Raw genomic sequence first — 27,827 nt, 5'->3', positions numbered from 1 at the left:
TTTGTGCCAAAATTAAAATGTGAAAAATCAGTGAATGTAAATAATTTTAGGCAAATGTAAATAATTTTTTTCTATTTCGGTGTCACAATGATGATTTTGTACAACTGTTTTCGACCGAAAACAGTTGTACAAAGACAGTGATTATAGTCGTTTTTACTCTGGTAACTTTGGTAACTCATCTCTTAAGGCGAATTTACACGGGGACAGTAACTAAAGCAAGTGACTAAAGCAAGTTACTAATTTTTAGCACATACGCATTTAGTATTTGTCTACACTAGTTTAGGTCACATTTCATTTAGTAACTAATTTAAAATGGCAGCAACTGAAAGTGTAGGTCTTCGTGTCGCAGTAAACCAGTGCATTATAGTACTATGTGACGAAATTATTGATCTAATAAGACGCGAACAAAACAAAAAAAGGCGTATGTGGGTTAGGAAATGGATAGCTCGTCGAAGCACCTATGGATTTTCTTCTATGCTGCTGAAAGAATTATCTGAGGAAGATTTAGGAGAATACCGAAATTGCATGAGAATGTCTAAGGAAGCATTTGACATATTGTTAGCCAAGATTAGTCCTTTTATCACAACATGTGATACAATTATGAGAGATGCAATTCCGGCAAAGATAAAGCTAGAAATCACATTGACGTATTTAGCAACCGGAAATAGTTTTAGAACTTTACAAAGGCAGTTTCGAGTTTCCCGACCAGCCATTTCAAAATTTATTCCCAAAGTATGTGACGCAATATATGTCGCACTGAAGGAATACATTAAGGTAAGTATTATTTTATATTTTTATTGTTACAAGTATGTATGATACAATACGATGTACAATATGATATGTGTATGAAGGTACAAAAAGTTAGGGATTATACTGAATAGCTGATATCGCCTGTGCCACAATATCACTGTAACTATTAATACCTGGTTCAAAGATCATTGTATTATGATCTTTGCCTGGTTCTCCAAATTGATGTGAAGAAAATGATGTTGATGGTTGGAATTCATGCGTGTCTGAATATGAAGGCGATGGTGATGCTATCGGCGTTGTAGACAAAGAACTATGAAGTGATTGAACAGGACGCAAAGGTGTGCCAGACATTTTTTCAAGTTCTTGGATTCTAAAATGTGTTAGAACTGATTGAATTTTTTCTTGGGCCAATAAAGCACTAGCTGTGCTTAATTTCATTAACTGTGCTGCTACACATTTACCAAAAACCAGAAATTCGTTTTCCACCAGAGGTTCTTTATTCACATCTTTTGCAATTTTTTTCAGATCATGAATTGCTGAAGAAACTTGTTCTATATTAGATTTCCTTTTTTTACTTTTTGGAAGTTCAAAAGCAGCGATGCTTTGTGGGTGACTCTGGCATCCACTTGCCATTATTTTTGCTTCCCCATCTTGAGCATTTCCGGAAGGAGAATCCTGATCACTAGCGTCCGAGGTCTCATTTGGCGTTGAAGTTGCAATCTTAAAACCATAACGCAATTAATAAAATTAATAAGAGATTACGTAGAATATTGTTGGATAATTTTTTTTCTAGGTACCAGAAAACCACACACAATGGCAAATAATTGAAAATGGTTTTCGTCAACGATGGAATTTTCCACGATGCTATGGGGCAATCGATGGGAAACATTTCAATATACGGGCACCAGCTAACTGTGGTAGCGACTATTTTAATTACAAGGGAACTAACAGCATTATTATGATGGCCGTTGTGGATTACAATTATTGTTTCACCTACATCAATATTGGATGTAATGGAAGACAATCAGATGGAGGGGTTTTTCTCAATTCATTATTATGCGACGCTTTGGAAAATGATTTATTGCCAGCCGATGGGTTTATAGTGGGAGACGATGCTTTCCCTTTAAAAAAATATCTCATGAAACCGTATTCACGGATATCGCTTACCAAAGGTCAAAAAATTTTTAACTATCGTCTGTCTAGAGCGCGGCGTATAGTTGAAAATGCATTTGGTATCCTTGTGAGCAGATTTCGAGTGTTTGAAAAACCCATGTCATGTTTACCATCAACTGTAGACAAAATCATTAGAACTTGTTGTGCGCTCCATAACTGGTTAAGAATAACGTCTGCAAGCAATTATATGCCCAGGGGATCTATAGACGAGGAGGATATATCGACAATGGTTGCATTACACAAGGGTCGTGGAGAAATGATATTACCAATATCCCTCGATCCACCTCCGGAGGCACAAGCAATCATTCTTCTAGATATGCACGACAGATAAGAGACATGCTGTGTGATTATTTTGTGGGAGAAGGTGCTGTTCCGTGGCAAGAACGGATGATATATTGAATATTAATAGATATGTATTGACGAACATATGTTAACACTTATAAAATACTGTAATTATGTATCGAAATGTACTTACCGCTAAATTATCTTGCGTAGGTCTTTTATTATCCAGACAATGTAGAAATGCGTGCATTTCTTGGAACCACTTTACGTGAGGTGTATACACGCTGTCTGCACTAGTTCCCGATTTCTTAGAATCTTTGATTTTTTTTAATTCTTGGGAATATGTAGATCGCAAAGCCTTTATTTTGTTTTTGATTTCGCTAACACCGAAACCCTCTATTCCCATTACCTCTTCAAGTTCTCGGAATGCTGCTTCGCGAGCATTTCTATTTTTATATATTACCGCCTTTGTATTCCACAAGCATTCTCTAACCCTGTACTCCTGCACGAATTTTAATGTAGTATCTTCGTTCCAACGTGCCAAAGTGGACATTTTGTAAATATATACGTAATTTCAATTTCAACAATGACTTGTTACTAAAGAAAAGCTGTTTACATGTGCTAAGTGCATGATTTAGTAAAGAAATGATGTGGTGGGAGTACCTACTGGCTTTAGTAAATAGAATACTCTTCTATCTACTGGACTAAAATTTCCACTAAATTTCCTACTGTCTCAAGTACTAAATCGGACGTTTACACGCAGCCAGTCGCTAAATTAAGTAACTTGCTTTAGTCACTTGCTTTAGTTACTGTCCCCGTGTAAATTCGCCTTTAAGTTGGCAGTTACTAATTAGTACAAGTAGGTACTTCGTTGGGCAAGGTTAGTAAAGTTAATAGGTTGCATGGTAACTACTAGCAACCATAACGAAGAGAGGGGGCCGAAGTACGAATGACGTCACAGTGTGCAAGTGACAGCCATTGAACTGTATTTCAGGCAGCAAGATTTAAATTTGAAACCATTTTAAATTGGCTTTTGTGATATTTAAAACTTGTTTTCATTGTGAGATCAGGTAAAGGTAAGTTCTACATACCAGTTAATATACTTATTAATCAAGGCACGTGCAAAAAAGTCTTCTCCTGTGCTGGAAAATATACATACATGTAACCTGTACTTCTTTTAAACTTTATATTCGATGTCTGTCGAATCATATTATAGCTTTCACGGGAAAAGAGTTTTTCTTGCCCGTTGTTGGAACGAATCAAGATTCGACATTCTTACATATCAATGTAACTAACGTTAATATTTTTTTAGATGTCGGGAGGTATGATGTGCAGTGTGGCAACCTGCAAAAGTAACAGGCGTAAGGTCACAGGTGAAAGCCTAAAATTTTTCAGTTTCCCCAAAAACCTGGTAGTACAAAAACAATGGGTACAAAAATGCTACCAAAGAGATAAGTTTGATACGAAGAAAGAAAAGATTTGTAGTAAGCATTTTCAGCCCAGTGATTACGAGGATGAAGTGATGGCTAATATAATGGGAATTCCTGCCAAAAAACTAAAAATAGATGGTAAATGTTGTAAATATCCGATGTCTTGCTATCCCTCATAATTTTTGCAGCCATACCATCATTGTATCTACCATTTTCTCGTAAAGAAACTATCACTGAGTCCTCTAGAAAAGAAAGAGCTGCAAGACGAGAAGGAAAGGAAATAGTACAAGCGTTGATTCAAGAACCAAGCTTAGAAGTTACTGCTGCGATTGAAGTTTCACCGATAGTTGAACCAATTGAACAATCACCCAGCATTAATATCTCAGGGACGGTATTGGACAGTCGTGATAATGAGATAAACATCCTTAAAAGCCAGGTAGTCAAACTTGAGGAAGAAAATAAGGCATTGACAGGAAAATTAAAATTGTTTCAAGAAAGTGAGCAAAAGTTGAAACAAAAAATTGCTGCAATGGAAATGCAACTAAAGGAATTAGGTGGTTTAAAATTTGAAAAGAGGGTGAAGGAATGTTTTAAGGATGTTCTTACTTCAAATCAAGTGGACATCGCCTTAAAGAAAAAGTCAAAGGCACGTTGGACACAAGAAGAACTATCGATGGCTTTCACGTTAAGATATTTTAGTAAAAGGGCATACATCTATTTAAGACAAACTCTTCATTACCCATTGCCTGCCATTTCAACACTACAGCAATGGGCCGCAAATATAAATCTAAAAAATGGGATATTAGATGATGTACTGAGGATTATGGACACCGCTGGCCAAATAAAAACACCCTTGAAGAGAATTACTGTCCTCTCATACGATGAAGTAAAAATATCCTCACAATACGAATATGATCAAAAAGAGGAGGAGGTAATTGGGCCATTTTCATATATGCAGGTTGTCATGGCTAGAGGTCTCTTCGACAACTGGAAGCAACCAGTATATATTGGATTTGACCAAAAAATGACGAAGCAACTTTTACACAATATCATCACCCATCTTCACACTATCAAGTATGAGGTTATTGCTTGTGTATCAGATTGTGGAGGCGGCAATCAAGGATTGTGGAAGGAACTAAACATTACAACAAGTAACACGTCGATAGCACATCCTGTTACTGGTAATTCAGTTTATTTTTTTGCCGACGCCCCCCATCTAATGAAATTGTTGCGCAACTGGTTGATTGATACTGGTTTTGTCACCAGTGATGGTGTTAGCATAAATAAATGTCCCTTTGTCGCCCTTATTGAGTCGAGAGTTTCCGAAATCAGTTCGTGCCACAGGCTGACAACTCAGCATGTTAAATGTGAAAAAGCGCAGCGACAGAATGTAAGACGTGCCTGTCAGTTGCTTTCACATACCACCGCAACCGCCTTGAAGCGTTATAGGCCTGGGAACGATACAATATTAGCCCAAAATGTAGGAAATTTTACCGAACTTGTGAATAACTGGTTTGATGTATTAAATTCATATACCTCAACTGCTTCTCTTCCAACAAAAAAGCCGTATGGTTTAGAATTGGAAATGCAACATAAATGCCTTAATGAAATGGAAGAAACTATTGAAGGAATGAGGTGTGTTGGAAAAAACGCCCTCCAGGTGTTTCAAAAGGGTATCCTAATAACTTCAAAGTCACTACAGTGCCTATTTACTGATTTGAAAGAGAGGCATGGTATTTCATATTTACTTACTCACCGCTTAAACCAGGACTGCCTAGAGAACTTTTTTTCCCAGGTTTGTATACGAATTATGATAAATAATTTTCTAATTTTATTACTTTTCAGTTAAGAACAAAAGGTGGTTTACATGACCACCCTTCGCCATTAAATGCAATTTACCGGGTACGGATGATTTTATTAGGGAAAAATCCAGGAATGGTCCAAACGCATTCCAATGTTGAAATACCAAAGGAAATGGATGGAGAGTACTTGATGGCTGCTGCTGTCAAGCAGGCCCAACTTAAAAATTTGGTGGTAACAGAACCATCTAGTACTGAAGAAACCGAACTCAATGAAAGCTTCAGTTCGGAGAGTACTGCTTCTGATGCCCCATTAAGAAAATCTTGGGTGGAAGATGATGGTACTCAATATTTAGCAGGATTTATTGCTAAGAAATTTATACATAAATACCCATACCTAGGTGGGCACAGTTACAAAGATGAAGAGGCTCTTAATTTACATTCTTACGCCATGCCCTCATGGGTACAAAGTCTATCGTTCGGGGGTCTGATTCAGCCATCGGCTGAGTGGATGCGTCAGATGCAAGTTATGGAAACTTACTTTATTAAATTCCACAAAGATAATTTTTCTCCAGGTAAAATAATTATTAAAAGGACAACAAACTACATTATCAAAAAATTGCAAAAGAAAAAAATAGATGTTCCATATGAATTAGTGAAATCATTTTCGAAGCAAAGAATTTTTATTAGAATTAAATATCTAAATTTAAAAAGAGAATGTACTGATAGAAAAAGAAGTTCTGAAGGTGCTGAAAGAAAAAGAAAATGTAAAATAAGGAAAACTATTAATTAATTTTTGTATTTGTGCTTTCATGTGTTATTATTAACTTTTAAATTTTATACTATAGTCACTAATTAATAATGTTTGACAAAATAATGATAAATTTTAATCTGTACATTAAGTGAAGTACTGAATTATTAATTAATTAATTATTAAGAATAACATGTACTTATTTAACAATCTTGTAAATTAGATAAGATAAGACCGTAGTTAATGATTAATAGATAGGAATTCAGGCGTTTGAATAAGGATAATGTAAGACTAAATCTGCTAGTGATTACTTACCGACTGTGAAGTAGTTTATCTGATTAGGATTATTAGTATTTATTTAACATGTGATCAGTTACCCGACTGTGATTCACATATGTGAACGCTCACTTTCTCATACTTTACAATATGCCAGGAAAAGAGGATTCCGTGCTGGTACTCGGGTAGAATTGCTTTATGTATTCGTAAGTCTTGTTTCATAAATTACACTAGCCTTTGTGGTCAGAAAACCATTTCCTGTCTGTAGTGTTTTTTTTAGAAACTACGACACTTTGTTAGCAATTTGACATATCCTAAAAGGTAATAGGCATAGAACTTTATAAAAAACGTCATTTAACGGCTTTGTTTTTATTTTTTATAACAATTTAGGAGTTGTAGTATCGTAAGGTGTAAACTGTACTTTAGTTTTTAACAATGAATCGTATGTAACTAACTTCAGGACATAGAATAAAGTTAATCACGCTTCACCACGTTTTTCTATGCAAAGTTATTACATTTTCTGGCGACGAGAGATGAAAAAGAAAACGAAGTTAACAATTTAATTCAGAAGAAGTAGCTAAACAGTTTTTTTTTTTTTGTTTTTTCGGAAAAAGTTCTGAAACCGACCCAAAATACAGTATATAATTTTAGGGTACGTGCAGGGATTCTGATTTACAATGGCGATGCCAGACAACGTGAATGTGACCGTTGTCAATACAGGGAATATAAGTAATATTAAAACTTTCAACATCGGAGATGACTGGGAAATATTTGTGGAACGGCTTGACCAATACTTAATAGCAAACCGGGTGGAAGAGGAACGAAAAGGGTCGATTTTGATTACCTCCGTAAGCGAAGAAGTTTACAAAATTATGAAAAATTTATGTTATCCGGAAAAACCATTTAATAAAACCTATGCTGCTTTATGTACTCTGTTGGAGGATCAGTTCAAGCAGAAGGTATCGTTGTTTCGGAAGAGAATAATCTTCGATAATTTAAGGCAAGGTGAAGAGACTATTAATGAATGGTACGTGAAAGTAAGGAGAGCCGCTGCTGAATGCGAGTTTGGAACGTTGCTGGACGAGAGGATTAAAGACAAGTTTGTCGTTGGGTTAAAGCCAGGGGCAGTGTTGAACCGAATGTGCGAAGAGAAACCGACCAAAAGCATTGCAGAATTGGTAGAAGTGGCCCTAGCCAAGGAAGCCGCATTACGAGAATCCAGAAGTGTAGAAGTACATCAGGTTCGGAAAGCGAAGGAAGATTCTACTTCAAAACGGTGGCAAGTACAGGATAGAAAGAAGTTCGATAAAAGTAGGTGCACTGTAGAAGAAAAGAAAAGCGAAGAGGTGAGTGAAGCCCGTTGTTTTCATTGTAATAAGACTAAGCATGATTTTAAATTATGTAAATTTAAGCAGTACGTTTGTGCAAAATGCAAAACAAAAGGTCATATAGCTGCTGCTTGTAAACGTAAAGTTAAAGATAATCATTTTATTGATGAAGAGGACGATGATGATGTTAACGTTGAAACTTTAAAGGTAGATATTTTCAATATGAAACCTAACAGGTATGTTAAACCTTTGTATGTACAAATTTTAGTTAATAAGACACCTATTGTTATGGAAGTGGATACAGGAGCAGGTTTATCTTGCTTACCATATGAAATGTATTGTAAATATTTTTCGAACATTAAGGTAGAACAGACGGCGGTCAGGTTGCGATATTATGATGGACCGATTGTGAAACCTAGAGGTCAAATCAAGGTAACTGTAACTATAGGAGACTGTTCAAAGACATTTACCCTAATTATAGTAGATGGTGCAAAAAGGGCATTATTAGGCAGAGATATTTTCACTGAATTTGAGTTAATAATTAGGGGTACTAATGTTTTTTATAAAGATGTTTCGTTACATAATCGTAATGTATCAATTAATAAGGTTAATGTTGAAGTACCAATAGAATTAGATATTTTGTTAAACAAATATAAGAACCTTTTTAAAGCAGAACTAGGCTTATATAAGGGTGAGAAAATTAATTTGTCAGTAGTTGAGAATGTAACGCCCACTTTCATAAAAGCACAACAAATCCCAATAGCGTTCAGAGATAAAGTTAAACAAGAATTAGCTAGATTAGAGGGAGAAGGCGTAATTTGCAAGGTGGACAATTCTGAATGGGGTACGCCATTAGTACCAGTCCTTAAGGCAAATGGAAAGGACGTGAGAGTGTGTGCCAATTACAAAATTACAATTAACAAATTTTTAAGGGATGTAAATCATCCGTTACCGTTAATTGAAGAAATATTTTCTTCTCTTGGCGGGGGACAACGTTTTACCAAATTAGATTTCTTAAACGCATATAACCAGTTAGAATTAGATGCAGAAACAGCAAAACTTTTAGCTTGGAGCACACCTTATGGCATCTATGAGGTAAAACGACTACCATATGGCACTAAGCCTGCGTGTGCTATATTCCAAAGTAAAGTAGAAAAGGTATTACTAGGATGTCAAAATACAGTAAACTATCTTGATGATATCGTAGTCACAGGTAAAACTGACAAAGAACATCTGGAAAATTTAGCAGTTGTTTTTGAGAAATTGTATCGTGCAGGTTTTAGACTAAATATAAAAAAATGTGAGTTTTTTCGAGAATCGATTTCATATTTAGGGTATAAGATTACAGCTGAAGGGTTAGGAACGGATAGTAGAAAGATAGCTGCAATTCAAGAAATACCACAGCCAAAAGATGTTACAGAATTGCGTTCTTTTATTGGAATGGTTAATTACTATTCGAAATTTGTGCATAATTTCGCTGATAAGTTGAAACCATTATATAATCTTTTAAAAGAGAGCTCAAAGTTTACTTGGTCTATACAATGTGAGGAAGCATTTCAGTTAGCTAAACGAGAAATAGCATCTGAGAAAATATTAGTACATTTTGATCAAAATAAACCAATAAGGTTAGCTTGTGATGCAAGTCAAAGTGGAATAGGCGCGGCACTATCACATGTAATGAGGGATGGTACTGAGCGTCCTATATGTTTTGTGTCAAGGGTTTTGACAAAAGCTGAGGAAAAATATGCAATGGTTCAAAAAGAGGCTTTAGGTATCTATTGGGCGGTGCAAAAATTGTACCAATATTTAGCGGGACGTAAATTCGAGATTGTCACAGATCACAAACCTTTACAAACAATTTTTGGCGAATTTAAGACATTACCTAAAATGGCCGCTGGAAGGATGCAGCGATGGGCATTATTTTTGTCAGGGTTTGATTATAGTATTAGGTATATAAAAGGTTCAGATAATGTAAAAGCAGACGCCTTAAGCAGATTGCCTATGAAAACAGTAGAAATTAATGAGGGCGATGAGGTTGATTATTTTAATTTTTTGGAAACTGTCAATGTTATTGATTCCATTAGGTTAAGAGCTGAGACAAGAAAAGACACTGAATTAAGTAAAGTATTCAATTTCATTAGGTATGGTTTTCCTCATACCAAAGATAGTGACTTATTACCATATTGTAGACGTAAAGATGAATTAACAGTAGAGAAAGGAGTAATTATGTGGGGCTACAGAGCAGTAATTCCTGCTAAATTGCGACAACAATTGTTAGCTGAATTACATCCCATGTAGAAATACAACATTGGTGCAATATTTTTTTTCAATATTCCAATATTCTGCAAATATGGTACTAAATATTGACACGATATTTAATGTTGACATTTTTTATATTGTATAAATATTGGTGTGCAATATTGTGTTCCACTTGTACTTTCAATATTTACTACACAATGTTGGCATAATATTTAGTATAAGTATTACCGCAATATTTGGTACCCAATATTTGTACAATATTGGGTATCAAATATTGATAAAATTTTGGTATCTAATCATGATACAATATTTGGTAAGTAATATTGATACAACATTTAATGTCAAAAGAATTTTGATATTGTATAAATATCAAGGTTCAATATTGAGGAATCCCTTTTTGAACATTGCGTACATATTGTGATGCAAGTATCAGAGCAATATTTGGTATCCAATATTTGTACAATATTGGGTATCTAATATTGATAAAATTTTGGTATCTAATCATGATACAATATTTGGTAAGTAATATTGATACAACATTTAATGTCAAAGAATTTTGATATTGTATAAATATCAAGGTTCAATATTGAGGAATCCCTTTTTGAACATTGCGTATATATTGTGATGCAAGTATCAGAGCAATATTCGGTATCTTACAATACATTTAATAAATATTTATTATTCAGCATTCAGCACCAGATAGCAGCTGAATGATTTCAATACTTACACTAAAATTTACCCATTGTACCTACGATACTTCCATATAATAAAAAAACACACCGATTACTAGTCACACTGAACAGAACAAATAAATCTATAGGAATTGACTTGGAATGGAACAAATGAAATGAACACATGCATGCCTTATATTGTGTAAAACGAATGTCATGAAATGAACACATGCATGCCTTATATTGTGTAAAACGAATGTAGTCATTAAATTAAGGTGGCGCCTATACCTATAAATTTTTTTGCATGACTACTCTATTTTGAACCGATTTTAACCAATTTTTTTTAAATAACCACATTTTATATGGGCCAATAAGAGCAAGTTTTGAATTGTAACGGTCAGCGACAATAATCTTAGGTTTTGTTTGGTGGGCGCTTCCGCTCTGAAATGGTGCAATTTGTATGAACTATGATTATCCTCGTCATTGAAGATACTGAATTCAAAACTTCCTATTATTAGTCCATATGAATTGATTAAAATTTTTTTTTGTAAAAATCGGTTCATAAATAAATAAGTCATGCAAAAAAGTCCGTCCATGTTATAGGTATAGGCGGTATCGCCGCCTTAACGCAAGTATTTAAAAAAAATTTAAAATTTCACTAAGGTTAAAAATAAATACACAAAAGCAAAATTTAAACCCAACTGCATTATATTTAAAAAAAAAACTAATAAACAAATCTACTTACAAATACTATATAAGTACATACTAAAAAACCAAATTCAATTTAAAAATCATGAACATAAACACCATTAAGAACTAGAACATGTACATTGTGATTCTTGTGTCAATCTGGAAAAAAAATTATATTAAATTAAAGATCAAACATGTAGATCCACTCACTTAATTCGATAGGTTCCACCTGTTGATCCTCATTTTCTGCGACAACCCCGTCTGCACTGCTTTCCTCTCCCACAGGCTTGCTTTCCTCTCCCACAGGCTTCAGCTTCCTTCTGTTGCCTCCCTCCCAATCGGAAGCTGAAGCCAATGCAAATCCGATCATTTGTGATATAGCTAAATCAGTTGCATTCTCGTAAACACCTCTTGCAGCACCTTAAATAAGTAAAGCATAAGTTACAAACATCACTATTTGATTTAGGAGACTCACTTATAATGATGTTATAGAACCTTGTTTGCGAAAAATTTTTTTTCCCTTTCCGTCCTTTCGTCGAGTATTGGAGAGCGATATCTTTGGATATCAATCTCTTTATCATGAAGGAGATTGTCTGTCTTAGAGAATTCCCTCCTACCAGTGAAATTATTTTCACCTAAAAATTATTCTTATATTATTAAACGTAGGTACCTGCACTAAAATAATATATAACCATAGACAATTAGTGTACCCAAAAATTCCTACTTACAAGACTATTATTGACCTGCCCAATATTTTTTAAATGCCTGATATTTTCCTAGGATACAATGGAGAAGTTTGATGAGGTTGATAATACCACATTCAAATAAAATATAGATCAAAACTAATACCTAAACGTGATCAAAAAATTGCAAAGTCAATACAGGGTGTACATATGTATAAGTATGTAAAAAAAAATTGGGTGGTAGAGGGGATCAAAACAAGCACTTTTTCCAAATAAATCGAGGGTCCAACGCGTTTCGTTTGGGAGCCACCCCCAAAAAAGTGGTGAAATTTGCATTATTCTTCTTTAATTTTTTTCTCAGCAACATAAGAGTTACAAAGACGGTTGATACGTCTTTTAAAACTAATTTCAGATTCGTCATTTTCATGTCCAAAAACCCCCAGATACCAAATTTCATCGAAATCAGAATTTTTTTCGCACCCCCATTTAGGGGTGCACCCATTCGTGGAAGCAATTTTTAAAAAATTTTTGCAAAATCGGAAAGCCCATACCCGAAAACCTATTCAAAGACGTATCAACCGTCTTTGTCTCTTATGGTTGCTGAGAAAAAAATTAAAGAAGAAATGCAAATTTCACCACCAGTTTTTTGGGAGTGGCTCCCAAACGAAACGCGTTGGATCCTCGATTTATTTGGAAAAAGTGCTTGTTTTGATCCCCTCTACCACCCAATTTTTTTTTACATACTTATATGTAACACCCTGTATATCACTAAGAAATATAATATTTGAGTTTACGATTTGAATTGTATTAATGCAAAGTTCGCGCGCCAATCACGAACAGTATACGTACTAAACGAACCAATACGCGGGCGTCAAACGCGGACGCTAATGGAAACGAAATTTAAAGTCTCGTAACTTTTTCATTTATGAAGCTATTTAACCATTCTTTCGCTATTGTGTTGACAAAGGTTTCCATGGAAATTATCGTCCCAAATTCACCAGAACGTTTGAGAAACTGAGCCGTTTATGTATATGTTACAGTCAAAGTGATTAATCCGGTCATTATTCATAATGACCGGTCAATGTGAATAATTAAGGGAAGAAAAATTTTTTGGACAGTCCCCGGAAACTTAGGGGAAGGGAAACTATTGCCATTTATGAAACTGAGAAGAGAGTTTCCCTTCCCCTAAGTTTCCGGGGACTGTCCAAAAAATTTTTCTTCCCTTAATTATTCACATTGACCGGTCATTATGAATAATGACCGGATTAATCACTTTGACTGTAACATATATATACTTACCAGAGCGTCATGTTTTTCCGGCAACAAATTCTCTGCGTCTATAAAGTCGGCGTCAGTTTTTATAGGTAGCGGTAGAGGCCATTCTGGTATACTTTGTTTTTCGTAAACATTAGACAACTTCATTCGGAGATGATTTTGACCATTCCTTAGGTCCTTTAATTCTATAGAGATTTTAGCTATTTCTTCTAAAATTAATTTATAATTCCCATTTATTTTGTCTAGAATTGGCAGCAATGACTCTCGAAAACCATCTCCTGGTGGTGCATGAACACTACTGCACGGCGATGGGCTTTTGTCTGTAAGTAATTAAAATAAGAAACTTTTATGGAATCATAAACATACCTATACATGATCGAGTACCGTCAGTGTCAAGGGAAGAAGTGTTTTCCAGCGTGTGTAACATTTTCTCACCTTCTGCGTAGGAGTTGACGGTCTTTTTGAAAACTGCATCCAACTCAGTGTATACATATTTGGTGGATGGTTCCTCACAGTTTTTAATAATTTTTTTTAATTTGCTGGATTTAATTTGCTTTGGGTACATATACTTATTTCGAACAGCGGAATCGACAACCCAGGATGACGGCACAACATCAGTCGTATTTTCAGTTGTCCAAATAATAACATCCCACATTATTAGTGATGTTGAAAACTTGAAAGTGCCAAAATTATTTTTTACGATACAATACAGTGCTTACCTAATCTAAAACTAAAGCAAGTTACATTTATGATTTGCGTTTAGTAAGTTACCTACTATACTCAAGTACCAAATCAAAGTGCTTATATGATGCAAGTAAATAAATTTCGCTGTTTGATTTAGTTATTTTAACTATTATACATGTATAATTTCAGGTGAAGTGTAAAATCACTGTGCCTACTAATAATACGTATATTAATTTGTGTGATGCAACATTGCAACTGCAACCATATTATTTTCAACAATAAAAACCACACATTTGGAAAAAAAGTCTTTGGCATTTATTTTAAAAAGAAAAGAGCTTTTATCTGATACCACGGATGTGTATAATTTTGAGGAAGTAATTGAATATATGGAATATAAATTACTATATGATTGAAAAACATGACCAAAAAAAAATAATTCTGTTCCAATTTCTTCAATTTTTGCTACATGCATTACTTTATTGTTCTTTAACCATATATATGAATCTGCACTAGTATCAGCTTTAATACAAAAATTGTCGTATTCAATAAAGTTTATAAAACCTAATTTATTTTTTTTTATATTAATGATGTTATTGCTTTGGCGATACAACGAAATAGTTGGAAAATTTTCAGACAATCTTCTACAAATTTGGGATAGTGGTTTATTAGGGGTGCGAATTAAGTGTTTAAGTTTTCCTAAAAATGACTCAAAAACGAAGCAACTAATTTGATCAACTGGAATATTTGCTGTAACTGCATCATGTACCAAATGATAAATAGAATGCATATTATATGAAGTTTCTTGTTCACCGTAAATTTTTTTAACACCACAAAAAAAAAATTTTATGCAATCAATAGCAACACATCCATACTCTTCCAGTAGCTTTTTTGAACATATTATTCGTATGGCACAGTGATAATATAGGAAATTCTTATACAGTTTTTTAGGTAAAAAATTGTTTAAAACAATTGGTCCAATGTACAACATAAAAAATCTAAATTCTGTTGCTTTCCAACGGTCAAGCTCATTCAAGGTTCTTGGTTTTCTTTGGAATTCAACAGGAATATAATTTCTGACAGAATGTAGTAGATTACTAATTAAAATTATTTTACAGCGCGATAAGCTGTTTGCACTTCGAATTTTAATCCATAAATTAAGAAGTCTTTTCATCACCCCTAAACAAGCCATATGCATGTAATCCAAAGTTACATCGTTAATAAGATCAATATCTAATTGTACTAAAGGAGATGTGCTAACATGGTGTTCTTTATTATGTCTATTTATAAAAGAGATGTGCGTTCTTAAGTCACAATTTAAATCAGGAAATACCACTTTGTTGTCTAAATAAACACCTCTAATTGTGCACCGTTCACAACCATAATAACTGTTATGGCTTTTAATGCATTTAATAAAAGCTCTTGCAGGAGCATCACAAATAAATGATTTAATTTTAATGGAATACTGAGTGTTATTATGTAAAAGACCATGAATAGTCAAGTGTTTCATTTCAATAATGAATTGTGCCAAAAATTCCCCTATTGAAAACGGTTTACTGTCACCATAAAATATGGCAATTGGCCACGGAGTACTTTTAAAGTCTGGCGATATAACTGATGCTAAGATTGGCCAAAGTTGATTAGAAGTACTTTTTTGAATTGGTATTCCATCAATATTTATGAGCAAGTAAACAATTTTTTCATCATGCTGTAGGTAAATTTGGTGAAATTTATCAAGGAAATTAGTTAAAAAATTGTGTACTCCAAAATACACAAATTCGCCAGTAGTGTTTCGTAAGGATGCCATATTTTTTACTTCATAATTATCACTAGTGTTTAATAATGTTTTTGAACATAAAGGTAAGCCGCTATGGTATTTTTTTAAAATCCGTAATAAAGAATTTAATTGTTTATGAGTAACTTTTTCTGTTATCGACCAAAACTTCAGTTCTTCTGGTAAAGTAGTTATTGAAGGAACCATATGTGTATTACAGTCACTAGGTAAATTTTGGTTATCAATGTCGCAAACACTATTGCTGTTCGAACTTGAATTACTAGAGATGTTAAGTTGTAGATGTTCAATTTCATGCACAGATTCATCATGTGAATCAAAAGAATTGGGTATGTTAGTACCGAACATATGTTTGTTATTAATGTTTGTTTGTTTAGCATCCCCATTAGATTTTAACACAGTTGTCGAGGAAGTCGAGGTACAAGCGTAGGTTTCCATATTCTTTTTTTGATCTGTTGCATAGCGTACATGCTTCAGAGATGCTAGTTTACGTTTAATTGATATATGCTTTGCTGAACGACTTGTAGGTTTGTACATCTACAAATAATCATGGTTGTCAATACTTAAACATACACATTAACCGAAGGGTTGGCCATCTCGTAACATTGGTGTACAAATAGTAGCAATTTTGGAAATGTTGTGTTGAGTTTACTGAATTCATTTAATATTTGGTAATTTTTAATTTTGGTGTAGGTACATCATGATACGTCATGTTCACCCCTCCACGTTACTAGTAAGATATCACTACGTAAGTATGTCAGCTTTCCTACTTATAAGTCCGAACAAGTTTCTGATTTTCGGTTAAAACATTATAAATTCATTTTAGTATACTGATTCATTTTAAAATTTAAAACGTATTTATGCCAAGTACTGCAGTTACTTCTATACAGCATCGCAAGAAATTATTTGTTTCCATAATTATATTTTATATCTAAAGTAGGCACTAATAATAAGATTCCATTATTGAAACTTGCAGAATAGGGTATGAAAAATTACCACGAAGAAATGAAATACAGAACCAATTAGGCAATTATCCTGCGAATCTTTAATGGCGATAAAATAATGTTGAATCGTTCTTCGTACGTTATAACATTAATTAAAATGTAGAAAATGCAATAGAAATTTTCTAGCCATATGAGAATCCCGTCATATGTTGGCAACAATGACACATATTTCAAGTTGAGGAAGTGAGAAACCAATCTTTTAAATAAAGAAGGAAACAAAGAGCATTAAACAACAACAAACAATGAAAGTTATTATTTGTTTTTCTTTAATCTGCTATTCGATTTACTATATGTCATTTTGAAAACTACTTTATAATTTTGTTTTATTTTAGTTTATACGTGGTAATGTTAAAACAACATATTCTGTACTTAAACGGATTTTATTTTTTGTAGAATATTAAACATTATTATTATTATTATTATTATTATTATTATTAACATTATTATTATTTGTTAAAGATTACATGAAATGCTGAAACTTAAATACATGGTGTCCAGTTTTCGAAATATAGCAAAATTCGAATATGTCATCCCGTTTTTTTACATTTTTAAGATGCAGGAGAAACGCGTGGCACCCCAAGTTTCCTTATACATTCTTTGCGAAGAGTGCTTTGGAAAAATTGCTGTTGTAAACAAAAGTTTGACAGTTTGATCCTAGTTCAACTAGGTAGCGTTTGTGCTAGACATGGTACAAATTTTCGTTCGGTTGAAAATCGAATGTTCTCAACACAACTGAGTAGTTCCATGCCAATGCAACTACGAGCAGATGGGTAAAACTGTCAAACTTTTGTTTACAACTAAAGAACTTTTTGATTTTCCAAATCACAATAAAAATGTGACAATGAACCACCATATTATGTGATACATCCTTGTAAAGAGAAAAAAGGCTTAATCTAAAATTGTCAAAATCCAAAATGGGGCCCATAAAAAAATAAGGCTGCCACGTGTTCCTCAGTCATCTTGAAAATTATTAAAAACTAGATGGCATTTTCGGATCTTCCATAAAAAAGTGTCTGAATAATGTTTTGGTTAGAAATATCTAGTAAGTACGATTAGTTTATCAAGATAATTTAAATTTCTTTTCAGATTATTTTTCAGCACGAAAACTCGCAACTTTGCACTCATTTAACCATCAAAATCCTATCTCTTAAAGATAAGCGAGATGCCCATAGTGGCAAATTGAAAAATGGACACCCTGTATAAAAAATTGGAACAATTATAGCAAACGAGCTCCTCCAAATTTCATAAAATTCGATTATGCACAGATTGAATGTAATTAATGCATTAGAGGTTCATAAATGACCTTATTTGTTTGGCCGTAATTGCTAATTCACGAAATCCGATCGACAAATTCGACAAAGGATCTACCTGCAATGATTTTATCGTAATCGATCATTCATCCTAAGCCCTAAGCTAAGGGATAAACACCGAAAAATGGCGAACTCTCTTGGGAGCTCGTTAATAAATTAAACTAGGTAATTACAGGATTTAGAAAGTAAGCGATAATCTGAATATTAGTACCTACATACTGTCTTTTCAATGATATAAGTACAAGTACTGCTAAAGCTGTTTTTTATATAAAAAAAATGGAATACACTAGGAATAATTATGCAAGCAAATAATTGAGCAGAAATATAATTAGACGATGTGTAAATCAAAATGCCGATTGAATAAGAATTTTTGACACAAAGGACTCTGACATAATAGCTTTTCGGTTTTCAACTTTAGGTACATGCAAGTGCTTGTTTATCATGTTTATGCACAGTCACGGTATCATATCTATTCAATGTAGGAATCTAGATTGCTGGAAAATATACAATTTATAGACTTACCTTACTGTGGCAGATAACGGGCACTATCAAATCAGACACTTAAAATACTTAAACCGTATATTCAATTCAATCAGGGGTTAAACGTTAAACAATCATAAGTACTTGCCAGACCACACTGTGCTAATTGCTAAATGTAAATAGTTAACAATGAAAGAATTGAAAGAAAGCTTGCACACGGATGCGGGGCGAGACGAATGCTTGCCTCTGCCCGTTGAGTGATAAATCCCACTCAACGCTCTGCCTCAATTGCAAAACAGCAGTATAAGCGGATTGACGTTATAGCGTTAAGCTACAGAAGCTCATCTGTCTCGTTCTATTCAGTATTCACACCTCACGTGAAATGAGAAGAAAGCATTGCCGCGTTTGCACTTGCAAGGTACTGACAAACAGAAACGACCAAATGCGTTTCTCAATTCTCGCTCCTATAACTGTGTTTATATTCAATGCTATAACTATAACCTTTGGCCTTGGGTAGTGTTGCCAGATTTGAATGTCATGCTTTACCTACTTTAACCAAAGTCGCATTAATGATTAATAAATAGGTAAATAAGAAATTAATTAAATTAAAGGGGGTGTATCTTATACAAAATTCGCTAAACCACAAGAAAGATTATATTATAATCGCCTACTTGGAATCAGGAGTACGTGCGGCCTTGATTGCGCCATTGATTTGTTAATCAATTCAGACATACGCTCGAAGACACTAGGAACCGGTAACATGTGTGCGAAGTTTATACAAAGCTTGTCTGAACTTGATTGCAAAATTAAAACCAAATAGCGTTTTTATTCAATGTTAAAACGCAGGACCACAGGCTTTTGATAGTACCTACTACACGTTTGGGAAAAAGCCCTTCCTTGAAAATTATATCTAAATAACTGCTTGCTTACATCCTATTTAGAATTCACACAGCTGTAAATCGTATTGCACTTCGGTTATCGTGCATTGAGATCAAAGCGTGGGATCCTTCAATCCTTCTTTCTAAATAGAAATACTACAGAATACTTTACCTGTAGCTCTAGCTGTACCCCCCGCAAAATAGACGGATTGAGAAATTTCAAGAAAATTCCGGTTCTGTTAATCTAAACTAAAGAGAATTTGCATAAGAAAGCTTGACTCATTGAAAACGAGAGGCAAGTGTATACCAGTACTTAACGGATAATTCCTCAAATTTATGGAATATTTCTAATCACCTGTGGCGTGCTGTATTCCATCAGTGGCGTATCAAACTTACTTTTTTTTTAATGGAACGCCCCACATTTAATTGCAGAATGGGAACGTACTTGAAAATTACGTATTTTTTATGTAACGTATTAATTATGCCCTTAATTTTAACGATTTCGCTGTTTTATAACCCGTTTTTCCTCAAAATTTGACCAATCGACGAATTTTTTTTAGAGAAACTAAATCGCTCCGGCGGCGGCTAAGTTTTGAATTGAGGCACAGACTAAGACCTCTTCCACTATCACATATAATTGAATAGGTATGTGGTTTTTTGTGCTAGTGGAAAGTTTGTAGTTTCGGATATCCAGAACTACAATTTGTTTAGGGAATTGCCATTTCAATTGATACTTGATACTTTGACATATGCCTGGCGGTTCCGCCTCTCCCAGAATTAAGTCAGCTGTCGTGGGGATGTATCCCTGGTAGAGTCTAACAGCTGGGGTACATCTCCACAACTTTGTTGCCATTGCGCTGGGCCGCGACATATGCCAAACAATGTGGTGGATTTTGGGGATTGGGGGGGCTGTGAGGGGGGCGGCTAACTGGTTTTTTTTTTCTTTCCGACCCAAAGGGGTACGGCCACAGCTTCGCCACTGGTATACTGCCTTAGTGGGAACTCAGCTTTCAATCTACTGCCCCTCCTCCCGGCGTTCCTCTCGCTTCTTCGCTCCTACGCTGCTTTTCCCTTCTTATTGTTGTCTTTCCCCTGTATTGCTTTCTGTCTCATCTGCGTCTTCTTCCTGGCTGCTTGTACTTATATCGGATTCTTCCTCCACTTCAAGCATTCGTCTGCTTTCGGTCTTCATTTGTTGTTTATCTCTACTCCACTCTACCCATCGTTCCCTGGGTATCCCCGAGGCCTCAATCGCTTGGTCTATGGTGGTGTTCCATGTGAAGCAGGGCCGCCCTACCTTCCATACCGCGGCGTGTAGATTCTTGGCGACTTGCAATATATGATCTTTACTCCTCCTGTGTATATGCCCCCAGAATCTGAGCTGCCTCATTTTCAGTCTTTTTTAAAAATACGACATTTGACGAAGGTCAATCAAACATTTTATTTTTTCAATATAAAGTATACTAAACAAATTACGTGAAGCAATTATGATCCGAAGGGCCTTAGCCCCACCATGTACATCAGAGTAATTTCATTCCGTCACAATAATCATCAGCTTTATTTCTGTTACAACAATATGCAGTCGAGTATCAGCCATTATTAACGAGCTCCTAGCGAGTTCATAATTTTGCGGTGTCTGTCCGTCCGTCTGTCGGTCCGTTTGCACGATATCTGGAAAACAAATGGACCGATTACGATTAATCTTTGCAGGGAGGCCCTTATGACATCTCGACCATTTGTGAACCGAATTGCATGAAATTGAAACTGGGCATATTTTAGCCATATAAGACGCAATGTAAAAAGTCGAGTCTAATCGATTCAACATTCACAGTGCCCTTTTTTTAAAACTTCCGAACGTCGGTAGTGGATGCCGACAAAGGGAATGCTGGTACTCTCCGACAAGATCTCACTGTTGGTAGGGTCGAAACTTCAAACGGCAAATGCGGGTGAACGGAACGACGGAAGTCGCTAACAACTCAACGATAACCAAGATAATAATAATGTAACAACGATATTTGCACAATATTCAAAATAATTATTTTTCCGTTTATTGAAATTCGTAAGTACAATAACTTCTAAATGATGTAACAACGATATTTGCACAATATTCAAAATCATTATATTTTCGTTTATTGAAATTACAATATTTGTTCAATATCGGCTAAATGATGTAAGTACAACAACTTCTAAATGTGTTAACAACGATATTTGCACAATATTCAAAATATTTATTTTTGAGTATATTGGCATCACAGTATTTTTTCAATGTAGGGTAAATGTTGTAAGCACAATATCTTCTAAATGATGTAACAACGATATTTGCACAATATTCAAAATAATTATTTTTCCGTTTATTGAAATTACAATATTTGTTCAATATCGTAAGTACAATAACTTCTAAATGATATAACAACGATATTAGCACAATATTCAAAATCATTATATTATCGTTTATTGAAATTCCAATATTTGTTCAATATCGGCTAAATGATGTAAGTATAACAGCTTCTAAATGTGTTAACAACGATATTTGCACAATATTCAAAATATTTATTTTTGCGTATATTGGAATCACAGTATTTGTTCAATGTCGGATAAATGTTGTAAGCACAATATCTTCTAAATGATGTAACAACGATATTTGCACAATATTCAACATCATTATATTATCGTTTATTGAAATTCCAATATTTGTTCAATATCGGCTAAATGATGTAAGTATAACAGCTTCTAAATGTGTTAACAACGATATTTGCACAATATTCAAAATATTTATTTTTGCGTATATTGGAATCACAGTATTTGTTCAATGTCGGATAAATGTTGTAAGCACAATATCTTCTAAATGATGTAACAACGATATTTGCACAATATTCAAAATCATTATATTTTCGTTTATTGAAATTACAATATTTGTTTAATATCGGCTAAATGATGTAGTACAATAACTTCTAAATGATGTAACAACGATATTTGCACAATATTCAAAATCATTATATTTTCGTTTATTGAAATTACAATATTTGTTCAATATCGGCTAAATGATGTAAGTATAACAGCTTCTAAATGTGTTAACAACGATATTTGCACAATATTCAAAATATTTATTTTTGCGTATATTGGAATCACAGTATTTGTTCAATGTCGGATAAATGTGTGTAAGCGATATTTGCAATATTCTTCTAAATGATGTAACAATAACTAAATGATAACAACGATTTGCACAATATTCAAAATCATTATATTTTCGTTTATTGAAATTACAATATTTGTTTAATATCGGCTAAATGATCCCATATAGCACACGATGTCCATTGGATATCCATTTTGTTCCCATGATACATCCAGTATGTCCATGGATATCAGACGGACAATATTCATTGAATATACTTTATTGTAATTCCTATGGACAAATGCGGATGTATGTCCACTGGTTATCCTTCCATGTTATTACTTTGACGAAAGATTCATTGAATATCCACTGGATATAACTCCAGTGGACATACTATTTTATATAATAATGTGACATATGACATACGTAATATAATTTCTGTTTATTGTGTGTCAAAGCATGGCACTAAAAAAATATCGATTTTCGTATTAGAAAATAGTACTGTTGATTTCAAATTTCCCATACTGGTGACGTCACGTCCACGCGACGCCGATCGGGCCGATCCGCATGCGCATCGCATCTTGTATAGACTACATACAGATAGATCGCGTGTTGCTATAAATAACAGTTTTCCGCCAAAAAGCAAAATTTTAGATTTATTGTGTATAGTGCAGTAAACATTTGGTTTTCCTATTAAAGGTAAGAACGTTTTATTTATTTAATCACTAAACGTATGCTACGCACATCTTAATAATTATTTGTTTGTGTGGCAATTTGACATAACCTCAATATTATATACCGGGAAATTGCATTATGCCGAAAATTTTACAAAAAACGTACAGAAAAGCGAGAGACATGGTCGATGTTTCAATATACATGGCCTCATCTTCTACTTCATCTACTTGTAATAATTCAGATGTAAAAAAAAATACCGAAATACCTCATAGATCATTAATTGAAGACGACGGTTCAGATCATATGCAATTATTGATAACAAATCAATGTGTCTACCAAGAATCAGTTATTGATGTGAACACATCTACTTCTTCATTGTTCAACTCAGATTATTCATCTGATTCTGCTACATCCGAAGATGAATCGAGGCATTTTGATAACGACGCCGATGACCACGACTCTACTAAAGTGGAGATGGGTAATAAGCCAATCGATTTGAATTCACAAATAAGTGAATGGGTATTCAAACACAACATTACTTTGTCGGCTTTATCAGATATTTTAAAAAAGGTGGCGATTACAATAATTTGCCATCAGACGGTAGGACATTATTGAAAACTCCTAGATGTGTGTTAAAAGAATTGGTTAATCCAGGGGAGTATTATCATTTCGGTTTGTTAAATTGTATAGAAAGACTTCTTGCAAAGTACAAACTTTCCCATTCTTTAAAATTAGTTGAAATTTATGTAAATGTTGATGGCTTGCCGATATCAAAAAGTTCTTCTAGCCAGTTATATCCAATACTGTGCTCTCTTGTTCAAAATCCTCAACACGTTGAAACAATTGGACTTTATCATGGAAACGCAAAGCCTGATACCGCTAACTGCTATCTTAGAAAATTTGTGAATGAAGTAGTGTATTTAACGAACAACGGTTTCATTAATAATGGCCACTTCTACAATTTTAAGATTAAAGCATTAATTTTTGATGTTCCCGCTAAATCATTTTGCACTGGTACTGTTGGGCACACAGGTTATAGTTCCTGTTCTAAATGTAACATTCGAGGGATATACCACAATAATAGAGTCTGTTTCCCCCCTGAACGTGATATTCAACTTCGTACACATCATGACTTTATTTCTAAATCTGATCCTGAACACCATGCAAACACTTCAATCTTGGAAGAAATACCAGATTTTGATATGATACAAGACATCCCCCTAGATTACATGCATTTAATTTGTCTTGGGGTTATGCGTAAATTACTTATTCTTTGGACAGGAGCTGCTAAACCTCCCTCTAAAATGTCTTCAAGAGATACTAAAACATTATCTGCTGCCCTAGTAAACAACTCTAGCAATGTTCCATGTGAGTTTGTACGAAAATCTCGATCTCTTGAAGAACTTAAAAGATGGAAAGCGACTGAGTTTAGACAGTTTCTTTTGTATACAGGGCCTGTATTATTAAAAGATATTGTTAGTAGGGACATGTATTTAAATTTTCTATGCCTACATGTAGCTGTAACAATTTTATCGACAAAAAGGTACATCGCTGTAGATCTTGATTATGCTCGTTCTTTGCTAGTATATTTTGTGCAGACGTATGTGACTTTATACGGAAAACAACACGTTTCTCATAATGTACACAATTTACTACATATAGTTGATGATGTTGCAAGATTTGGTCCATTACATAATTTCAGTGCATTCCCTTTTGAGAATTACATGCAAAAAATAAAAAAACATTTGCACAAGCAAGATAAACCTTTGTCACAAATTGTTAAACGGATGACAGAATTAAATTCAGCTACAAGTGATACACTTCCACAAGAAAAACCAAAAAAGGTCGCTTATAATGAGCATAATGATGGTCCATTATTACCGGGAACTTCTTGCCCACAGTATAAAAAACTGTTGTGTGAAAATTATGTATTAAAATTAAAAGAAGGTGATAATTATTGTGCACTGTTGGATGGAACGGTGGTTCAAATTAAAAATTTCGTAACTGGTATTGATGGAGGATTGGTTTTAATTGGGAAGAAATATCGTAATTTAGAAAATCTCTATCACAGGCCATGTAATTCATCTGAATATGGAATCTACTTAGGTAGCAATTTATCAAATCTTAAAATGTGGAATGTGAAGGAAATTGCCTTTAAGTATTTTCCAGTTTATACCTCTGTTAATCAAGTCGAGCATCAAGTTGGTCTCATTCCAATTATTCATTGCAATGAATTTTAAAACAAATGCTATCTTTACCTTTTACGTTTTTAATAATAGGTACCTATATACTTGTTTTTTAGATAATTAATTAAATTAAATTAATTAAAATAATTAAATTCAATTATCCAATTTAATTTATTATATTATTGTTCATTCTCATCCCACCTTGCTCACTAGTTAATATAGTATAGTTAAAGTAGCCATTCAATAATATTAGATTTTTAATGCATGATAGTGTACATACACAATTAAAATGTGTTTGCATTTTACTTTACTAATTTTTCTATTTACATGTCACAACCATCAAAGTTTCAAGATGCCCAACTGGAAAATTGTTAAATTCATAAAGGATTGCACAATCGAGGCAGTTCCATGTACGTGGATTTTAGCAGAAGATAACAGTCTTTGCTACTGGCCACCGGCAACATATACAACGGAGTCTCTTACTGTAGCGCTGAAAAACCATGATGAACCCGAAGACAATTGGCCCTTATATAAGATTTGTCATTATGTAAATAATACATATGGTATGCATATTTTATGTCTTATAGTAATATTGGTAATCTCATAAGTGACAATTATTTCAGAATCATATTCTTTGGCTGTGAGTAAACGGTTAAAAGCTAAGAAAAACAATAATATCGAAAACCTCGCCTCCGACTCCGACACTACTTCCAAGAAAAAAAGAAAACATGTAATGAAAAGAGTCCTGTCTTCGTCGGATGATGACAGTGATGAGAGAGTAGTCAATTCTCGGGTCAGTTGCTTGCCGATGCCACCTAAGAAAAATGCTCGGAAAAATGGTAAACTTATCTTTTTTCGTAGTTTTCTTCCTCTTGTTTTGCGAATATGAATTATGTGTATTTATAGCATTGTGAAAATAATTTGGTTGTAGGTTCTGATACAAATGTATGCAATCATGTAAATGACGAAGTTGAGGAAGTGGATGCCCCTAGACCAATTACTAACATAGGTAGGTATTATTTCAAATTTATAGGATGTAAAATTGATAAATTGTAGATACACCTCAGCGTCCACCTAAAGATCAAAATAAAAATGGAAATACGTTGGGTGCAGGTAATTAACAAGGAAATGTATCCACCAAATAGAGTATAAAATACAATTTTTTAGGTGTCTCTGATGTAAACTACTGTGAAGAATGCAGTTTGTGTCCAAGGCACAGGCAACGGGGAAACGATGCTGAAGGTTCCTATTTCTTCATATTGAAATGTGACAATACCTAATTCTTATCTTTTTAGCTGGATTGAAAATGCAGAAAGAAATATTACGGCAACAACGCCTCATTAAAGGGATGATTATGGATGTAGTAGAAGAATTGCATAGTATTAAAAACAAAAACAATTCAACAACTGAAGTTACTACGAATTCCATTTTCTCCCAATTGACATTGCCAGCCAATGATCCGAATGATTTGGTGGCACTGGAAGATTACTTAAGCGAGGAGAGCAACTTCAAAGCAGCAGTAAAAAGTTTTATTACTACTTAATGGTGTTCTACATAATATATAATTGCAGGTGCATGAAATGTCGAATGTAGGAGGCAATAATTTATATGAATTTGCGAAGCGAATTGTATCTAGTTTCATGACTGACAAAATCGCAACAAATTATACCTATTATGGACTGCGTAACAAACAAAATTTTTCAAAATTACGCCTTTGTGCACTAATCTTGGGTAAGGGGTAGATTTTACACTAAAAAAAACTTATTTTTGGATTTTACAGACGCCAGAAAAATGAATAAGCAATTTGGAAATGCCTCTGTTAAAGAAGTGGAAGAGTGTGTAATGAAATGGTTGCGGAGATCAAAAGAAAGATCTGAATTCAAGTTAAAGAAAAATAACATGAATGATATGTAATTATTAATAAACGTTTATTATTAAAGGCTTCTCTGGTTAAAATAGTTTCGTTAATTTTGTTGTGGTGACTCAATATCCATCACGGTACGGAAGTGAATGTCCATTGTACATACAGAATAAATCATGAAACTTGTCCAATGGAATTACAAAGATGATATTCATAGGATATCCAAAAAGTCAATTCTATGGATATCCATACTTGTGTCATCTGGAACTCCAATGAATATCCATTGAATGTACATTGTTTTCCATCAGGATATCCACTGGATATTACGACTGCTGGAAACTTTACTTCCATATGATATCCATTGGATATGTTTGTGCTATATGGGATGTAGTACAATAACTTCTAAATGATGTAACAACGATATTTGCACAATATTCAAAATCATTATATTTTCGTTTATTGAAATTACAATATTTGTTCA

The 27,827-nt window shown here is 34.0% G+C and overlaps 3 protein-coding genes and 1 long non-coding RNA gene across 6 annotated transcripts; 2 read left to right on the top strand and 2 right to left on the bottom strand.

Annotated features, from left to right (window-relative positions):
• Positions 1 to 770: 770 nt before the first annotated feature.
• Positions 771 to 2,789, bottom strand: LOC116177659. Its single transcript, XM_031496689.1, has 2 exons — positions 2,399 to 2,789; positions 771 to 1,470 (listed from the first exon to the last, which is right to left on the bottom strand). Exons 1-2 carry the CDS (start codon positions 2,756 to 2,758, stop codon positions 862 to 864), a joined length of 969 nt encoding a protein of 322 aa, XP_031352549.1. The 5' UTR covers positions 2,759 to 2,789; the 3' UTR covers positions 771 to 861.
• Positions 2,790 to 3,014: 225 nt separating this feature from the next.
• On the top strand, positions 3,015 to 3,914 carry LOC116177675. Its single transcript, XR_004146729.1, has 3 exons — positions 3,015 to 3,281; positions 3,518 to 3,773; positions 3,824 to 3,914. It is a non-coding gene; the product is annotated as an uncharacterized LOC116177675 (long non-coding RNA).
• Positions 3,915 to 11,409: 7,495 nt separating this feature from the next.
• LOC116170178 lies at positions 11,410 to 19,922 on the bottom strand. 2 transcript variants are annotated; one of them, XR_004145185.1, is made up of 6 exons: positions 18,677 to 19,922; positions 13,734 to 16,377; positions 13,392 to 13,687; positions 11,885 to 12,044; positions 11,620 to 11,829; positions 11,410 to 11,568 (listed from the first exon to the last, which is right to left on the bottom strand). XR_004145185.1 is itself a non-coding variant. In XM_031486410.1 (6 exons), the coding sequence occupies exons 2-6, from the start codon at positions 14,020 to 14,022 to the stop codon at positions 11,564 to 11,566; spliced, it is 960 nt and encodes a 319-aa protein (XP_031342270.1). In that variant the 5' UTR covers positions 14,023 to 14,040; positions 18,677 to 19,904; the 3' UTR covers positions 11,410 to 11,563. The 2 variants fall into 2 exon arrangements, 1 of the variants encoding a protein (XP_031342270.1); XM_031486410.1 differs by having other exon boundaries at positions 13,734 to 14,040; positions 18,677 to 19,904.
• Positions 19,923 to 22,951: 3,029 nt separating this feature from the next.
• LOC116179004 lies at positions 22,952 to 27,444 on the top strand. Of its 2 annotated transcripts, XM_031498705.1 has the most exons (9): positions 22,952 to 23,323; positions 25,831 to 26,048; positions 26,109 to 26,324; positions 26,417 to 26,494; positions 26,542 to 26,598; positions 26,653 to 26,727; positions 26,781 to 27,004; positions 27,057 to 27,216; positions 27,266 to 27,444. In XM_031498705.1, the coding sequence occupies exons 2-9, from the start codon at positions 25,838 to 25,840 to the stop codon at positions 27,397 to 27,399; spliced, it is 1,155 nt and encodes a 384-aa protein (XP_031354565.1). In that variant the 5' UTR covers positions 22,952 to 23,323; positions 25,831 to 25,837; the 3' UTR covers positions 27,400 to 27,444. The 2 variants fall into 2 exon arrangements, with proteins under 2 accessions (XP_031354565.1, XP_031354558.1); XM_031498698.1 differs by lacking the exon at positions 22,952 to 23,323 and having other exon boundaries at positions 25,638 to 26,048.
• Positions 27,445 to 27,827: the final 383 nt, after the last annotated feature.

Source organism: Photinus pyralis, unplaced genomic scaffold (genome assembly GCF_008802855.1).
Source record: "Photinus pyralis isolate 1611_PpyrPB1 unplaced genomic scaffold, Ppyr1.3 Ppyr1.4_LG1, whole genome shotgun sequence".
In the NCBI taxonomy this organism is placed as follows: Eukaryota; Metazoa; Arthropoda; class Insecta; order Coleoptera; family Lampyridae; genus Photinus; species Photinus pyralis.
This window is presented reverse-complemented; position numbering and strand designations above follow the sequence as displayed.